We start from the raw sequence: 17,115 nt of genomic DNA on the forward strand, positions 1-17,115 counted from the left end.
ATGAACGTCCGTGGTTAAATGTCTATTTCTCCCGCTGCGTGTCCTCGCTTCATGAAAGCCTCAAAATTGGTTTCATGACAATTAGCTGACTAAAGCTGAGCAACCTCATAACCTACATACAAGCTTTTATTTTGGCATCCCTCAATGACTCTAGGAGAGGGGGTCGTCATCAGTCTCTCCCTCATTCTCACTCCAGGTGCAGGAAGAATTCAAACATAACAAGACAAAATTATAAATGCAAACAAATGTTAAACAGTCAGACAACAAAACACATTGAGGAAAACCGAAACTTAAATCCAATTCCAATCAGACAGGAAAAAAAATGGGTAACCCACAATTCCTTGCGCTGCCAGACCGACAGCAAGCCCAGCGTGCCTGAGACCATCACGACAATATGAATGAATTACAGTTTGTTTCATTGCTTTGGTTAAATTAAAGAAATCCAATAAAGAAATTAGAATTTGGATGTCATTTTGTTTTGAGGATTCTAAAAAACAACAAAAATGGAACATGCACGTAACGTGCACCTTTAAGGTGCTTCCACACTGGCCGCGTCGGCGCCCAATCAAGTGCACACTTTCAATGAATAGTCGGTATAAACGCGCACACACCAAAAATCCTGCCGTCCAAGTCTGGAGCGCATGAACGCACTTTGCTACCCAGGTTTTGAAGTCAGACATTTAAAAGGACAAAGTTGAGAAAACAAAAGTCTTCAGAAAGATTTGGGGGATTTTCACCGCTTTTTGTTCCGAGGTTCTCCCTGTTGTAGATGCAGAGGAGCTCTAATGAACAGTAAAAATACAACAGACAATGCGTGAGACCTGCACACCGGCCGCGTGCGGTGCATCAAGAAAGCGGGTTTATGAACGCACGCTCATTAGGTGGTAGCCACACCGGAGCAGCGCGGTCACGCACGCAGTGGCGGGGAGGAGATTCTTCTTCTATTGTTCTTTACTGTTGGTTAGCGCTCATCTCATCTTGGTGTCAAGGTTCATCTATTACCGCTTGTTTTTGTTCAGATGATGAAGAAAAATGTTTTAAAGAAACCTGCGCAGTGATGCTGAACATTTGGTCTGTGTGACCGGAACTTCTTTTTAGGTGTGGTTTATCACTTTTTAATCCTCACCCAGCAGCCAATCAGAATCCAGTATTCACCCGGACCATGGTATAATTTAAATGAATCCACATCTTGTTTGACTTGTATTTAATAATGAAATCAAGTCATTTTACGATTTATCAAAATAAAATCTTGTGGGGAAAAATGATACAATGTGATTATCTCAGACATTTATATTCACACTGAACAGGTAAAACACGGTTTTCATGCTTAACATGAATTAGAATTCCAAAAATATTTATAAGACATTTTGGTAAATAAAATTGTGTGGTAATAAAACAAACACACTGAAAATAAGTTTCAAATTAAATTAAAGCCGCAAGTGGCGTTGGATGGCCCGCAGTTGCTACCCGCCCTCACCTTCGCTACCCGCCCTCACCCTCGCCGCCCGCCCCTACGCACAATCGCCGCCCTGGTTGCCCGCCCCTACGCACCATCGCTGCCCTCCATGCCCACCTTTGCCACAAGCTCACCTGCTAAGCAGCCACTATATGCACCACTAACCCGCCTCATCCCCTTACTGTTTAGCTGGACAGATGTATATGTGAAGTTGACGAAAAAAAGCACTTTTTTCAAAAAGGCGGCTTTTCTGTTAGTGTAATCTCCATAGCAACCATTTTATGTTTTGTTCGCCTGAGGTCACCGAACAGATTGACATTAGTTTCGCAAGAATAGGCAAAAGTAAATTTTTGGATTTCCTTAGCAACAGAGGTTATTTGCTAACCACGCCCACATTCCTTATATGGTCGTATTTTAGGTTATAAGACTTGTTAAAGCTTCAACCTGGGATCAACATATTAAATTTTCATAGCTAGCTGCCCGTCTATACGCACCTTCGCTGGCCTCGAGGCCCATCTTTGACACAAGCTCACCTGCTAAACAGCCAATATGCCACCCCAGATCCCATCCCTCTTGTACAGTACAGATGGGGAAAGATGTAAGTGAGAAATTGATTAAAAAGGCACTTTTTTCAAAATGGCGGCTTTTCTGTTGGTTTTATCTCCATAGCAACCATTTTATGTTTTGTTCGCCTGAGGTCAACGAACAGATTGATATTAGTTTCGCAAGAATCGGCAAAAGTGAATATTGGAATTCCTTAGCAACGGAGGTTATTTGCTAAACACACCCCTTATATGGACGTATTTAATGATATAATACCTGTTACAGCTTAAGCCTGGGATCAACATATTAAAGTATCATAGCAATGCATTGAAATATGAGCGTGTATTAACACTACGCCACTTTTGTGAGCTCGCCACGTGCACGCCGTTCAAAATCTATAGCTTGTAATGCCATATATTTTCTCCCAAAAGCTTCCTGATGATGCCAAAAGCGTTTGGAAACATTTGATTAATATTCCTAAAAGTTATATTTGTTTGAAGCTGGTGCTAACAGTGTTTTTTTTGGACAAATCAAGATGGCGACCCTTCCCAATGTCAAAGGTCAACGAAACTTCAGGGGTCGTTGAAGACTAAAGCCAGTGGCATGTGGATCAAATTTCGTTAAAATGGGATGAACACAAGCTGCATTTCACCGTTGTAAAATTCACAAAATGTCAGATTTTGAAACAAAATGGCTGCCAAGTGGTAGGTCGGCAAGCCATCCCATAATAATGTAAAATTTAGCCATTGATATATCCAGCAAAGCTACGTTGGTTTTGTTCGCGAAATGCAAACTTTTTAAAATTTTTTGCAAAGTCAGCAGTTTATTTTCGCAACGGTTTTTTGCGTACCAGGGCCGCATTTTACGCATTACGGTTTCCAAAGTTATATTGTTTTGTTCAGCTTGAGCCTCCACAGGCGCGAATACCCTTTTTGTTTAAATTGGCCAAAATATGTGCGCGCTAGCTAAAACCGTGGCGGTTGCGACCTCGCCACGCGAACGCCATTCAAATTCTACAACTTGTAATTGCAACATTTTTTTCACAGTACATTCCCATTTATGGCCAGTGATGTTACATATCAATTGATAAAAACCCCCTAGGAGGTATTTCTTTTTGTAGCTTTGAGTAAAAGTGCTTTTTTTCAACATTTCAAGATGGCGGCATCTTCCCAAGGTCAAAGGTCAATGAAACTTCTGGGGTCGTTGCAGACTCCCGCTATGGACATGATACTCAAGTTTCGTGAAAATCGGACAAACAAAAGTGTTTTTTTCCCATATTGTTGAAAAACTTGAAAGTCGCCATTTTTCTGATTTTTTTCTGAAGATGGCCCCCAAGCCGTAGGTCGTGTGGCCATCCCATAATAATTTCAAATGTTCCAGGGCTTATCCCCAACATGCGTCATGGGCTTTCGTTTGCGTATTTCCAAATATTTTTTTTTGGCCCCATGAGCGATTTTCGGCCCATTCATTTTTTTTTGGCAGGCCAGGTTAAACTTAGCTCCCCTGCCCTGCTCAGTCTAGGGAAACTCCCTCTTGTGGCGATACAGAATATTACACTCTGCATGCTGAGTGCTGTGTTTTGGGTGTTGGAGAATTACTTATTTTAAAAAAATACATATCAAAAATAAACACAACATTATAGAACAGAGGCGGGTAGCTTACTTAATTTTTCCATTTGTCCATATTTATTCCTCTATCCTACCCCATGAAAAACTGTAAATGACATTTCGCCCTGCGACAGACTGGCGACCTGTCGAGGATGAACCCCGCCTTCGCCCTTCAGTAGCCGGTTTAGGCTCCAGCACCCCCGCGACCCCGAAAAGGACAAAGCGGTCAAGAAAATTGATGGATGAATGGATGTAAATGACATTTAAATAAACTGCTAATTAAGATTACCTTATAACCTGCTGATGAACTCAGTAGTAAATTAGTAGTCTTAATTTCTGTACAAGATGTTACTCTCCAAATCTGTGACAAATTAACAACTGTCACAACAGTCTGTTTTTAAACACGCTACAAATCCCACTTCATGTTCAGCTCTTGATGAGACACTTGTCCTGTCTCTGAGGCCCTTTTCCACACGTAGGCGGGTATCTGCTAAAACAAATATATTTCTATACGTTTTGGCCTATCGTCCACACGAAACCGAAGGTTTCAGTCACTGAAAACGGTACATTTGGAAAACTCCGGCCAAAGTGAAGATTTTGGAAAACTCCGGTTTTGCGTCTGCGTGTGGACATGAATAACCGGTGATTTGCGTTTTTAAACGTCACTTTTTGCGACAATTAATCCACACACGTCAGTACTAGCTGCGTTTCCCTTACACATTTGCACAAAACTTTATCGAAATTCTAGGAATTTTGAAAAAAACAATGATCGGAAATGACACTGTTTCCATTAAATCATCATTTTGCGATAAAGTACAAACCAACTCACGCGATAAGTCATTAAAAACACGACGATGAATGACAACAAGTATTTTTTATTTGATTCCCTAAAAAAGGAGCATTGCGGTGACGTCACAGCTCTGTCTGGAGAGCGCGTGCCGCGCAGAGTCTATTGACAGTCTCAGATACACGTGAGAAACCTGTTCAGCGGTTTTTAAATGAATAACCATTCCAGCAAGTAAGCTGCTGGACCTTTTTTCTGTTTAAAAACACGACCAGATGCATTTAAGTTTCTGTCCCTGCTCTCGCGCTTTTCCTCAAACGAGATTTCAGCATCTTCAGGCTCCAAGCTGCAGAAGTGTAGCTGCATATGAAGCTGTGAAGCTGTTGGATCTCTGCTGCCGCCCGCGTGTTGCGCTCAGGACAGACACACAGGGAGGCGCATCTGTTTCGAAAAAAGTGTTTCCAAAACAGTTTTTTGAAAAATGTCTGTTTCGATACGCCCCAAATACCACCTACTATAAGCACAAAAACTTTTTTTTTTTTTGAAAAATGCAAGTTTTTTTGAAATTGTGGTGTTTCCATTAGGAGAATTTATTATCGGAATTCCAATTTGCTAAATTTCAGAGTTAATGGAAACACAGTCAACTACTGTTCTGACAAGCTCATAACCGCGTCCAAGAGCGCAAGTATGCGGGGACGTGTGGATGGAATCATTTCTAAAACGATCATGTGTGGACGCAACACCTTTTATAAAATGGAGGTCAGCAGATATGCGTTTGTAGAAGTACCCGCCTATGTGTGGACATGGCCTGAGACATGATCAAATCCAGTCTGGGTGGGATGGGGAAAGGCTCACTCTTAGGGCCTCCAGTGATGCTCTGAGTCTGCTGTCAGCTTTGGTCTTTGTGGCCACAGTTGAGAATCCTGATTCACAGGTATGTGGTTGTACAGGAAGAAGGACTTTAACAGCCCTCAGTGCTAGATGTGGGTTCTCCTTTGAGACAACAATCCAGAAGGAGCCCAGGTCCAGTTTGCCCCACTGCCCCTTTAAAATGCTGTCAGTACACTCCCTTTATTCCGTCATTTTTACATGTTATATTCAAACACTGGACATAAAATCATGCAAAAACAGAACATTCTGTCTGGAAAAATTGGATTCATTTTGCTGTGGAAACCCCCAAAATGTTTAACGAAATGTTTTTCCAACATAGAATGAAGGTTTTGTGTGTAATTTCATCTAACTAACAAACTAATCAACCCATTTCTGAATGAAAATACAAAGAAAGAATTCCAGGTGAAATTCTCAGATTCCTTATTTGGGCCACATGTGAAGAGTTTGCGTTAATAGAACAGATCTCACTGTCATGCTGTGCGTGACGAGGCAGACCCAGTTGCTGGAACCCGGAAGGAGGACGTGAGACTGGAGAGGTTTAAATAAAGTTTTATTGTCCGTGGGGATAATGGCGTAGGGTCCGGAACCAGGAATGAAGGTGGAAGCTTGAGAACGAAGACCTGCTGCGGACTGGAGCGGCCAGGTGGAGTAACGAGGTGAGTCCGGCAGCCGGTGCGTGGCGTGGTGAGGATCGGCGTGGTCCAAGACGAGATGCTTAGGCGAGGCAGGACCCAGGTCGGCACATGGGAGGTAAGGACCTGGAGGTAGAGGAGTCAGGTCGTGAGACGAGGCGAGACTTAACGAGAGCATACAAAACTGTACGTAGTAGGCCAGGTAACTTCACCGGGTAAGGCAACGAACTGGCGAAGAATGCTGGAGAGGGCTCCTCTTAAATAGGCTGGAGTGGAGGTGATGAGTGCCGACAGCTGGGTCCAATTAGGATGTGGAGGAGGAGCGCAGGAGGACCATGACAGCACCCCCCCCTCAACGACCGCCTCCAGGCGGTCCAGGGCGGCGGTCAGGGTGAGCACGGTAGAAGGAGGAGATGAGGGAGGGGTCCAGGATGAGAGAGCGGGAGACCCAGGACCGCTCCTCAGGACCGTAACCCTCCCAGTCCACCAGGAACTGGAGGCCCCGCCCACGGCGCCGGACGTCCAGGATCCGACTAACCGTGAAGGCCGGGGCGCCGTCAATGATACGGGCGGGTGGAGGGGCCGAGGACGGCGGGCACAGCGGGCTGTCCAGGACAGGCTTGAGCTGTGAGACGTGGAACGAAGGGTGGATACGAAGGGCAGGAGGCAAACGGAGACGGACACAGGACGGGTTGATGATCTTGTCGATCTCGTAGGGTCCAATGTAGCGGGGAGCCAGTTTACGTGACGTGACCTGGAGAGGAACATGGCGAGAGGACAGCCAAACCTTTTGTCCGACCTGATAATCCGGAGCGGGGGACCGATGGCGGTCGGCAATGGCGCAGTTGCGATCCCTGGTCCGCAGGAGGGCCGCCTTAGTTTGGCGCCAGATACGTCGGCACCGCTGCAGATGTTGGTGGACCGAGGGAACAGCTAGGTCGGCCTCCTGAGAGGGGAACAGAGGGGGAGAGTACCCCAAGGAGGCCTCGAAAGGCGAGACTCCGGTAGCGGTAGAAGGATGGGTGTTGTGCGCATACTCGACCCAAACGAGGAAGGACGACCAGTCCGAGGGGTTCTGAGCGGCGACACAGCGAAGGGCGGCTTCCAGCTCTTGATTGGCTCTTTCCGCTTGTCCGTTGGATTGGGGGTGATATCCGGAGGTGAGGCTGACCGTAGCACCTAGGGCAGAACAAAAAGCCCTCCATACCTGGGAGATGAACTGAGGACCACGATCGGAGACGATGTCATGAGGGATGCCATGGTGTCGAAAAACTTGGTCCACCAGTAATTTTGCCGTCTCCATGGCGGAGGGGAGTTGAGGCAGAGCTATGAATTGGGCCGATTTGGAGAATCGGTCAATAACAGTAAGGATTACAGTGTGTCCATTGGATGGGGGTAGGCCGGTGACAAAGTCCAGAGCAATATGAGACCACGGACGACTAGGTGTAGGTAATGGGTGGAGCAAACCTGACTGAGGGGTGCTGGTGGTCTTGGCTCTGGCACAGGTGGAACAGGCCGTGATGTACTCTCGGACATCCTTCTGCATAGAAGGCCAGAAAAAACGTCTGCGCAGCAGGGCGAGGGTTCTGTGGACTCCGGCGTGACAGGATATACGGGAGGCATGGCCCCAGGTGATAACATCGGACCTGAGGGATGAGGGGACATACAAGGTTCCAGGAGGGCATGGTGCATGGTCAGGTTCCTCACCTTGAGCTTGACGTACACGGTCCTCGATCTCCCAGGTTAACAGTCCAACTATGCAGTTGGGAGGTATAATAGTTGTGTCCGTGGAACCTTCCGAGGAGTTGAACTGTCTGGAGAGAGCGTCTGGTTTGATGTTGCGGCTGCCCGGACGGTAGGTGATGGTGAAATTGAACCGGTCAAAAAAGAGACACCAGCGAGCCTGACGTGAGTTGAGTCTTTTAGCGGAGCGTAGATAAGCCAGATTTTTGTGGTCTGTCCAAACAATGAATGGTTGAGCCGCCCCCTCCAGCCAGTGGCGCCACTCCTCCAATGCCAATTTGATGGCTAAAAGTTCACGATTACCGATGTCATAATTCTGTTCGGCTGGGGAAAGCTTCTTCGAGAAGAAGGCACATGGTTTTAACTTGCCAGTCTTCTCTTCCCTCTGAGAGAGGACGGCCCCCACCCCAGAATCCGAGGCGTCTACCTCAACTATGAATTGACGACCTGGGTCAGGTTGTATGAGGATGGGAGCGGAGACGAAGTGGGACTTCAGGGTGTCAAAAGCCCTCTGGGCCTCAGGGGTCCACTTGAAGGCTTGAAGCGTAGACGTGAGTTTAGTGAGAGGAGAAGCGATTTGGCTGAAGTTGCGGATAAAACGTCTATAAAAATTGGCGAAACCTAGGAACTGCTGCAGTTTCTTCCTGCAGGTAGGGGGCTCCCATTGGGCCACTGCGGAGATCTTTGAAGGGTCTGGTCTGATTTGACCAGCCTCAAAAACGTAACCGAGGAAAGGGATGGATGAAACATGGAACGCACACTTCTCGGCCTTAACGTAGAGTTGGTTTTCTAGTAGGCGTTCCAGCACCTGACGCACATGGACCTTGTGTTGAGCGAGATCACGGGAGAACACAAGGATGTCATCTAGGTAGACGAAAACGAAACGGTTTATAAAATCTCTGAGGACGTCATTGACTAGGTGCTGGAAGACTGCGGGGGCATTAGTAAGCCCAAAGGGCATCACTAAATACTCAAAGTGTCCCAAGGGGGTGTTAAACGCAGTCTTCCATTCGTCACCCTCCTTTATCCGGACCAGATGATAGGCGTTCCTCAAGTCGAGTTTTGAGAAGACTTGGGCATCCTGTACGGAGTCTAGTGCAGAGCAGAGGAGAGGCAATGAGTATTTGTTTTTAACGGTGATTTGGTTTAATGCTCTATAGTCAATGCAAGGTCGCAGGGTGCCGTCCTTCTTAGCTACAAAGAAAAAACCTGCCCCGACCGGCGAAGACGAGGGGCGAATGAGGCCAGCGGAGAGGGCCTCCTGAATGTATTTCTCCATGGCCTCCTTCTCGGGGCCGGACAGGTTAAACAGGCGTCCCTTAGGAAGACTGGACCCTGCGAGTAGCTCGATGGAGCAGTCGTAAGGTCTGTGGGGAGGTAGGGAGCACGCTTTGGCCTTACTAAACACGGACTTGAGATCGTGGTAGCAACTGGGTACCTGGGATAGGTCTATGGTTTCTTTGCAGTCAGGCCGGGTGGTTTTAACGGCGGGGAAGGCAGACTGGAGACAATTGGCCAAACAAAATTCGCTCCAGTCAGTGATACGACGTTGAGCCCAGTTAATTTGCGGGTTATGAAATTGGAGCCATGGAAAACCCAACACGATAGGATTCTGACGGATTTGAGTGACGTAGAATTGTATATGTTCTCTGTGGTTACCTGAGGTTATGAGGAGGACCGGGTGGGTACGATGCGTGATGCGGGATAGGTGCTGGCCCCCCAAGCCAGCAGCCTTCACAGGAGAGTCTAACAGTTCGGTGGGGATTTGTAACTGTGCCACGAGGTCCTGATCGATGAAACTCTGCTCAGCTCCGGAGTCCACCAGTGCCTGGGTTTCCTGGTATTTAGTCTGTAGGCAGATCTTGACAGGTAACATGAGGAAGTTCCCACGGGGGAAGACTTCCTGGGGACCCTCCCGCGGCCTGTCTTCTAGCGGGGGGTCCTGGCTTTTAAACAGAGGGGACATTGAGCAACGTAATGATCTGACTTGCCACAGTAGAAGCAGGAGCGCTCTTCCCTCCTTCTCTGGCGTTCCTCTGGAGTGAGTTTGGAATGTCCGATCTGCATGGGTTCATCACCGGATCTCCGAGTAGGCTCCTGTACAGGGGAAGGAGGAAGAGGCAACATAACAGGATAACTATGGTCAGGAATAGTTCTGCGTGGAAGGTGATGCCTCTCAGTTTGTCTTTCTTTTAGGCGGACGTCTGACCGTAACGCCGCGGAGACTAGCTCCTCGAACGAGCGAGCTTCTGGCTGCGAGCATAGGTGGTCTTTGATAGCTTCGCTCAGGGATTGATAGAATATTCCCTTTAGTGCCGGGTCCGGCCAACCCGCTTCAACAGCCAGGATTCGAAAGTCTATAACATGATCAGCGACGGTGCGTTTACCTTGCTTGAGGTTCAAAAGTCGGCGAGTTGCTTCATCTTCCTTACGAGGCTGGTCGAAGACTAGCTTGAATTCAGTTAGGAAGTGATCATATGTTAGCACAGATATAGGATGAGCGAACAGATAAGCTTGGGCCCACTGTAAGGCTTTCCCCCTGAGAGAGTTGATAATTAAAGTGATCTTACTATGATCCGTTTGGTAGTATCTTGGTGCTTGTTGAAAAATGAGTTGACATTGCAAAAGAAACCCGCCGCAGGCTTCTACATCCCCGTGGAAGACTTCTGGTTGTAGACGGATGTTTTCATGTGACGTGGCGGAAGCGGAAGCGGCTGCGGCTCCTGTTTGCGGAAGTGGCGAGGTTGGAGACAGTGCTAGTTTGGCTAGCTGACTCGTTAGATCCATTACTGCTTGCGAAACGTTGTCGATCCGACGAAACATGTCCTGCTGTGCCGAGGCGAGTTGCTGAAGAGCGTTGGATTGATGATCCAGGAGGGTGCCTTGTTGAGTGACGGCGTGACGAAGCCCCTCCGGGTCAGCTGGGTCTGGAGTATGGCCAGTTCGTTCTGTCATGCTGTGCGTGACGAGGCAGACCCAGTTGCTGGAACCCGGAAGGAGGATGTGAGACTGGAGAGGTTTAAATAAAGTTTTATTGTCCGTGGGGATAATGGCGTAGTGTCCGGAACCAGGATCGAAGGTGGATACTTGGGAACGAAGACTTGCTGCGGACTGGAGCGGCCAGGTGGAGTAACCAGGTGAGTCCGGCAGCCGGTGCGTGGAGTGGTGAGGATCGGCGTGGTCCAAGACGAGATGCTTAGGCGAGGCAGGACCCAGGTCGGCACATGGGAAGAAAAGACCTGGAGGTAGAGGAGTCAGGTCGTGAGACGAGGCGAGACTAAACGAGAGCATACAAAACTGTACGTAGTAGGCCAGGTAACTTCACCGGGTAAGGCAACGAACTGGCGAAGAATGCTGGAGAGGGCTCCTCTTAAATAGGCTGGAGTGGAGGTGATGAGTGCCGACAGCTGGGTCCAATTAGGAGGTGGAGGAGGAGCGCAGGAGGACCATGACACTCACAGGGCAATGATGAGATCTTTCTTATGTTGTCATACAGACAGTGATCAGTCTGCGTGGTTTCAGATTCCAGGCATCCCAAAAATAAAAATGAATCTCCTGCAAGCACTGCTGTCCATTAGACATGTTTCTTCATTTTCTAAATTTTCTTTTTCATTTTTTTCTCATACATTTTCCTTGTGTTTGGGAGGAATAATAGAAAAGTTTTTAGGGAGAAGTTTGATCCAGCTGGATTTCATTTCTGCTCGGCTGGAATCTTCTCTCAGGTGAAGGGGGCGTGTCTGTCTGCTCTGATGCTCGCCTCTCGTAAACGGCGGTGGGCGGGATTGGTGGAGAAATGCTGAGTTTCTGCGATTCTTTGACAATGCCTGTGGTTGTTGTAGTAAACTCTGGTCGAACCCCATCCCAAAATAAAATAATAATCTGTTGCCTCCATGTGGGATTTTTAATAGCGGATAAAAAACGCTAAAGGTCATTTTAGAGCAGTGGTTCTTAACCTTGTTGGAGGTACCGAACCCCACCAGTTTCACATGCGCATTCACTGAACCCCTATTTGGTGACATTTTTTTTTTTTTTTAATCTAGAGACAAGTTTTTTACTGGTACACAAAATGAGCCGTGCATGAACATCACCTTGTTCAAAACCAACAAAATGGATAAACTCACAACAAATTACATACCTGCAAATCAGTGTGACTTCTGCTGCTGCCTTTGAGAGACCAGTTCAGATATGTGTGGTTTCACCTTGCCGAGGGCCACTCTCATGTCATTTTCACAGCAAAGTCTGTTCCTTTTCTTTGTTTTTATGTCCAGCATCCTCGAAAAGGATTGCTCACAAAGATATGTCGTAACAAATGGTATCAAAAAATCCAGGGCTTTCTTGGAAATAACTGGATACTTGTTAATTTGACGACACCAAAACGTTGAGAGCGTTGTTGTTCTGAAGAGTTGCTGTTGAATCTGGCTCTGCTAAATTTCAATGATTTCGTCGAGAGATTCATCATTGACATCTGCGGTCTCAACAGCAAACGTGAATGGCTGTCTCTCCCATGCTGGGTATAACTGTCTTGTAGGGAAATATCCTTCGAGGGACTTTGCAAGCGCATCCAAGTGTGTGGTAATTGTTTGCTTCAGTTTCGTGGATACAGATATATCTCCGATTCCAGACACATCTTCGATCTTACTTACACAGTCGTCCAGAAGCGGGAAGTTTGCAAAGTTATTATTCTCTGTTTGCCGTTTCCACAATGGTAGCTTTTTCTGAAAAGCTGTCAGGTGTTCTTCTGCTTCCATGATATTGACTCCACCACCCTGCATCTGCTGATTGAGATGATTGAGTGCTTCGAATATATCTGCTATGTACGCTAAAATGAGAATAAACTCAGAATTTTTGAAGTGATCTGCATGACAGTGTTGGTGTTCTTGCAATTTACAAAATTTTGCAGGACTTGAAATCAGATCTGCGAGTACTTGAGCCAAGATGTCTTTACTCATGTCTTCTATTCTGTCACTGACAGTGTCATTTGAAAGGGGAATTTGGGATAATTTACCTTCGGCCGCTGTTCCAAGTGTCAGATTCGCCATCTTTAACGCAGCTGGTTTCACGAGTGTTTCACCAATGGTGTGTGGCTTGCCCTGCTTTGCGATCAGGTAAGCAACTTCGTATGATGCTGTGAGGATCGGTTTGTTAACAGGGACAAATCCAAGAGCAGGCAGAGTAGCCCTTTCATCGAATCGGGCTCTCTTCACCTTGAATTCAGCAAGTGTTGTGTTCTTGTATTCTCTGTCTCCATGCAGCTTCAAGAAGTTTTCCTTTAGCTTTGCCGGTGCGAGACTAGTACCACAACGACAGGCACACGTTGACTGCTGAGCGCGCATTAAATTCCCTGCAGCGCTGACTGGACAAGCGGTGTAGCGTGATCATTTGCGGCCAATGATGGCCAGGCAGGGCGTGTGAGTCATCATAAAATCACACGATAATTCAAGTGTGTCTGCTGAATAGGGTTGGGCTGTCTTTTTTCACGCGCGGGAAATTAGCTGTTTGCTGCCTGTCAAACATTTTAATGGGGGGGGGGGCTGCATGACAGGTGACTCCACTGTTTGTGAGACTGAGTTTTGACGGCTTTTCCGCGTTAACTCGAGAGGGAAAAAAATAGGGAGCTTTTTATTATTGTTTCGGCGAAAACTAATAAAACATCACAGTGCAGGAGAGCCAAGCTGGGCGACTCCCCGCGCTTGGGCCGGAGAGTCGCTCCGGGCTTCCAGCTTTGTGCCCGCCCGTTTCTCGGCGTTGTGTTCGAATAAAGGAGGATGACGCGTCTTCAGGTTTTTTCTCTCGTTTAATTTCTGACATGAATAGACAAAACAACTCAGTGACTGCAGGTCTCCAGAACATTAATACCTTCCTTAACGGGAGATGGCGCAAACTCATGTACACAACACCGCCGCAGAACAAACAATCAAAAACACTCGCATAGGATCAATATTCTGTCCAATGATCGGGTCCGTGAAAACATCGCGAGCCCATGAGTTCCTGATAGGGAAATGTGATGCAGCACTTGTCAAACTGTGATATGCAGACACACATGGAAGAGCTGCGCGGCGCGCGCGTTTTTGCCTAGTCAGCGACTTTTTATGAGCCCGCCCACAATTGTAGGAACATAAAAGAGATTGGCTTGGATTTCATACTACTGACGTGAGTAGAGTTTATTGACATGTCCACAAACAAATAAAATTTGACACCGACATGCAGCACCGTTTGCAGCAGCTTCTTTCGGTTTTGGCAGAACCGCATAAATCATAACGGTTCCTACTTGGAACAGAACTTCGGTGCCCAACCCTACTGCCGAACCCCTGAGATCAACCCATCGAACCCCTGGGGTTCGATCGAACCCAGGTTAAGAACCACTGGTCTAGGGTCTTGCCTAAGGACCCAATCTGGGTGGGGACCAGTGGACAGCCCCTGGAATCGGCTCCTGAGTGCCAGCCCTTCACCTAGCCCACTGAGCCACCCAGCCGCTCAGGAACCAGATGTTCAATGATGATGTCAAATGATCTTATTCTGCTGGTAAAAGGCTTCTATTCTGAAAGTTTAAGACATTGTGGATAGAGGCTGGAGATGATCCTGTGAACAGAGTTAATGCAGTTAAGATGAGATATGTGAAACCACTGTAGATAAAAGAAGAACTTTGATATCTTCATCACATCAATTGTCCTATATATTAAATAATATCTTTAGCACCACCTGGTGGTAGTTTAAAGAAGGTTAGAACAGCTGTTTCACTAAATTAGTGATGCTGCATCCATGTTTAAACTGGAGATTTTTGACCTTTGATAACAACAGTTTTAAAATGCTTCAAATCTTGATTACTTCCGTTCCAACCATCAATGAATTGTTAATCTAGTTCAAAGTGATCTTCAATTCTTAATGAACAATTCACTTTGCAGTCTGATCATGTTTGAAAATAGATTTTAATATTTAGGATTCAAGATGAAGAAATATAATTTAATCTGATGTTTGTGAATTCAAAGGTCTAAATCAAAGAAAAATCAAGTAGATTTTAAATCATCTTCTTTTTTGTTTCATAATCAGTGGTGGACTAAATATTAGGCAAAGTTTTGCAATCGCCTGGGCTCCCCAACAATCTGGGGACCCCGAGCTGAACAAATATTAAAATGTCAAAAATAAATATGATGTCTATCATTATTTACTTCTATCTTAAAAAACAAATCACTGAATCAGACTTATCATGTGAAAGGGTTTCTTCCTCCCCCCTCCCCCTGCAGCAATGGTATATTCCAGTCAACAGTAGAAAGACTCACTAGTTAGAAGCAGAGCAGTGTTGCCAGATTAGACAGTTTTCAGCACATTTGGGTTTTTTTGACTGACTTTGTTGTCACGAATGTAAGTAGGCAGGTAGACATAATTGTTGGGGTTTTGGGATGGTTTGGTAACTTGTAATTCCTTTTTGAAACATTTCAACCAGGAAGGTGTGGTCGGGGGTTCCATAAATATCATGTATCTGTTTGATTGTAATCATTTTATCCTGAGAATGGCTGTATTTTGTTTATTTCCTGTTCAGTTTCAGCGTGAGGCTGTGAGCTCTGCTGCACAGGAGATTACACAATCACATGTGAAGTGGGTTTGATTGTCCCTTTAATTTACTCAGTATATAATAATATAATAATACTTTACTCATTTTTTACATTCTTGACATTATTATTACATGTCCTCTTCTATTTGGTTGGTAATGTCTTTCACATTTATCTTTCGTTTATTTAGAGTTCAGATCTGATGTGAAGCTGCTCTGAACAGACAGAATGAGAAAGAAAACAACTGAGATTTTGGTCATATTAATATAAAATAGTAATAGTTTTATAACGGAGGATTTTTATTGTTGGTGTTGCTCCAAATTTCCAACAACGAAATTTTTTTTGGATGAATTTCTGGTGATATTTGATATTTTTAATGTTCTCAATACTCAGAAAAAAATCATATTCACCAGAATAGCTTTAATTTTTTTAGATAAAACACGTTTGTCTTCAGTCCACCTAAGATAAAAAACACAACAATTAGATGTCACGGATCAGGAGGCAGAGACCCAGATGCAGGGACCAAAACTAAGGTTCAGGTTGACAAAGATTCTTTAATAACAAAAAAATCACCTCAACAGAGGGAAAACTAAAGGAGCTGCACAAATACAAAAACTAGAGAAGCTCAAGGGCATAGGGGAAAGCATACAAGACGAAGAAACACTAAGGGAAGAAAGCAGTCAACTTAAATAGGGAGCAGCTTAATCAGGTGAGTGCAGACAGCTGTGTCACCAGCAGATTACAGGGAGGACCCACAGACTGCCTGCACAGAAATAAAAAATGAAACAAAAATCAAACCAAACACAGAGAACATAACATTAGACGGTTCCCCACATTTACTATTACCTCATATCTTCAAACATACATAAATATGACAATCACAGAAGACAGAAAATCAAAACATGTATATTTTGTAAGTTCAGATATGGTAAAGAAACAATATAGATTAAGTGAAACGAATAATTATTTGAACACTGTGATTTTGTAAGTGTTAACTTTCTGTTGTAACTTCTTGTGTTGTTATACTTCCAAAGGAAGACAGACAAAACAGGCAAAACAGATGAAACGAACTCAAAAGAAGATAAAGAAAGTCAAGAATGAGAAAAGAGACAGAAAAGGAGAGAAAAGACAAAGAGATTATTATTATTATTTTGAAAATATTTCTTTAGTTTTTAATTGACTCTGTTTAGTAAAACCTGACATATTGAAGAAAAGACAGATAATTATCATTTGTTCCTACTAAGAAGTGAGGGATTCATAAATTAACTCTTTAAATAAATGTCATGTTTTTTCCAAGTTAAAATAATGTAGATAAAAGCATTTCTTTAACATAGAAATGTGATTTCAGTTTTTAGATGCTGATCAAAACATTTGAATTGTTGAGATTCATGTTATCTTAAAGTGGACCAGTAAGGAAGTTATTAGACGCCATGTTTTTGGGTCCAAAAGCTAAACACCCCCCTCCCCCCAGGATAATATATTTTCATTTACAGGTAATCATTTCAACTGAAAATGTCATCTGTCAGTCTCTCATCAGGGCGGGTCCACATGACTGAATTTACCAAGTTCCAGCTGCATCACTGCTCCTGAACACACTTTTCTGTCTGATTTCAGGTTGGAGAGCTGCAGTTTGTCAGAGATCAGCTGTAGAGCCCTGGTCTCAACTATGAAGAAGAACCCATTTAATCTGACAGAACTGGACCTGAGCGGGAACTGGAACCTGCAGGATTCAGGAGTTGTGGATCTGTGTGGTTTTCTGGAGAGTCCAGACTGCAGACTGCAGACTCTGAGGTCAGACTCCATGTTTCTGTTGTGTTCACATCAATATGATGACAACGTTGTGTTGACACTAAACTGCAGACTTGAGGCTGACACTTCCTCATCACTTCCTTCTTCTCTCTGTTTCATCTGA

General features: G+C 45.2%; 1 protein-coding gene across 1 annotated transcript in view; it reads left to right on the forward strand.

The window, feature by feature from the left end:
• The window catches only part of LOC112139851 (NACHT, LRR and PYD domains-containing protein 12), a 37,482-nt gene extending 20,367 nt beyond the window's left edge, over positions 1-17,115 (forward strand). Inside the window, exon 10 of the mRNA XM_036211043.1 lies at positions 16,818-17,115. Within this exon, the coding sequence (XP_036066936.1) occupies positions 16,818-17,115 (298 nt within the window). The remainder of the gene's footprint in view (positions 1-16,817) is intronic.

The sequence above is a fragment of the Oryzias melastigma genome, unplaced genomic scaffold, assembly GCF_002922805.2.
Source record: "Oryzias melastigma strain HK-1 unplaced genomic scaffold, ASM292280v2 sc00410, whole genome shotgun sequence".
Classification (NCBI taxonomy): Eukaryota; Metazoa; Chordata; class Actinopteri; order Beloniformes; family Adrianichthyidae; genus Oryzias; species Oryzias melastigma.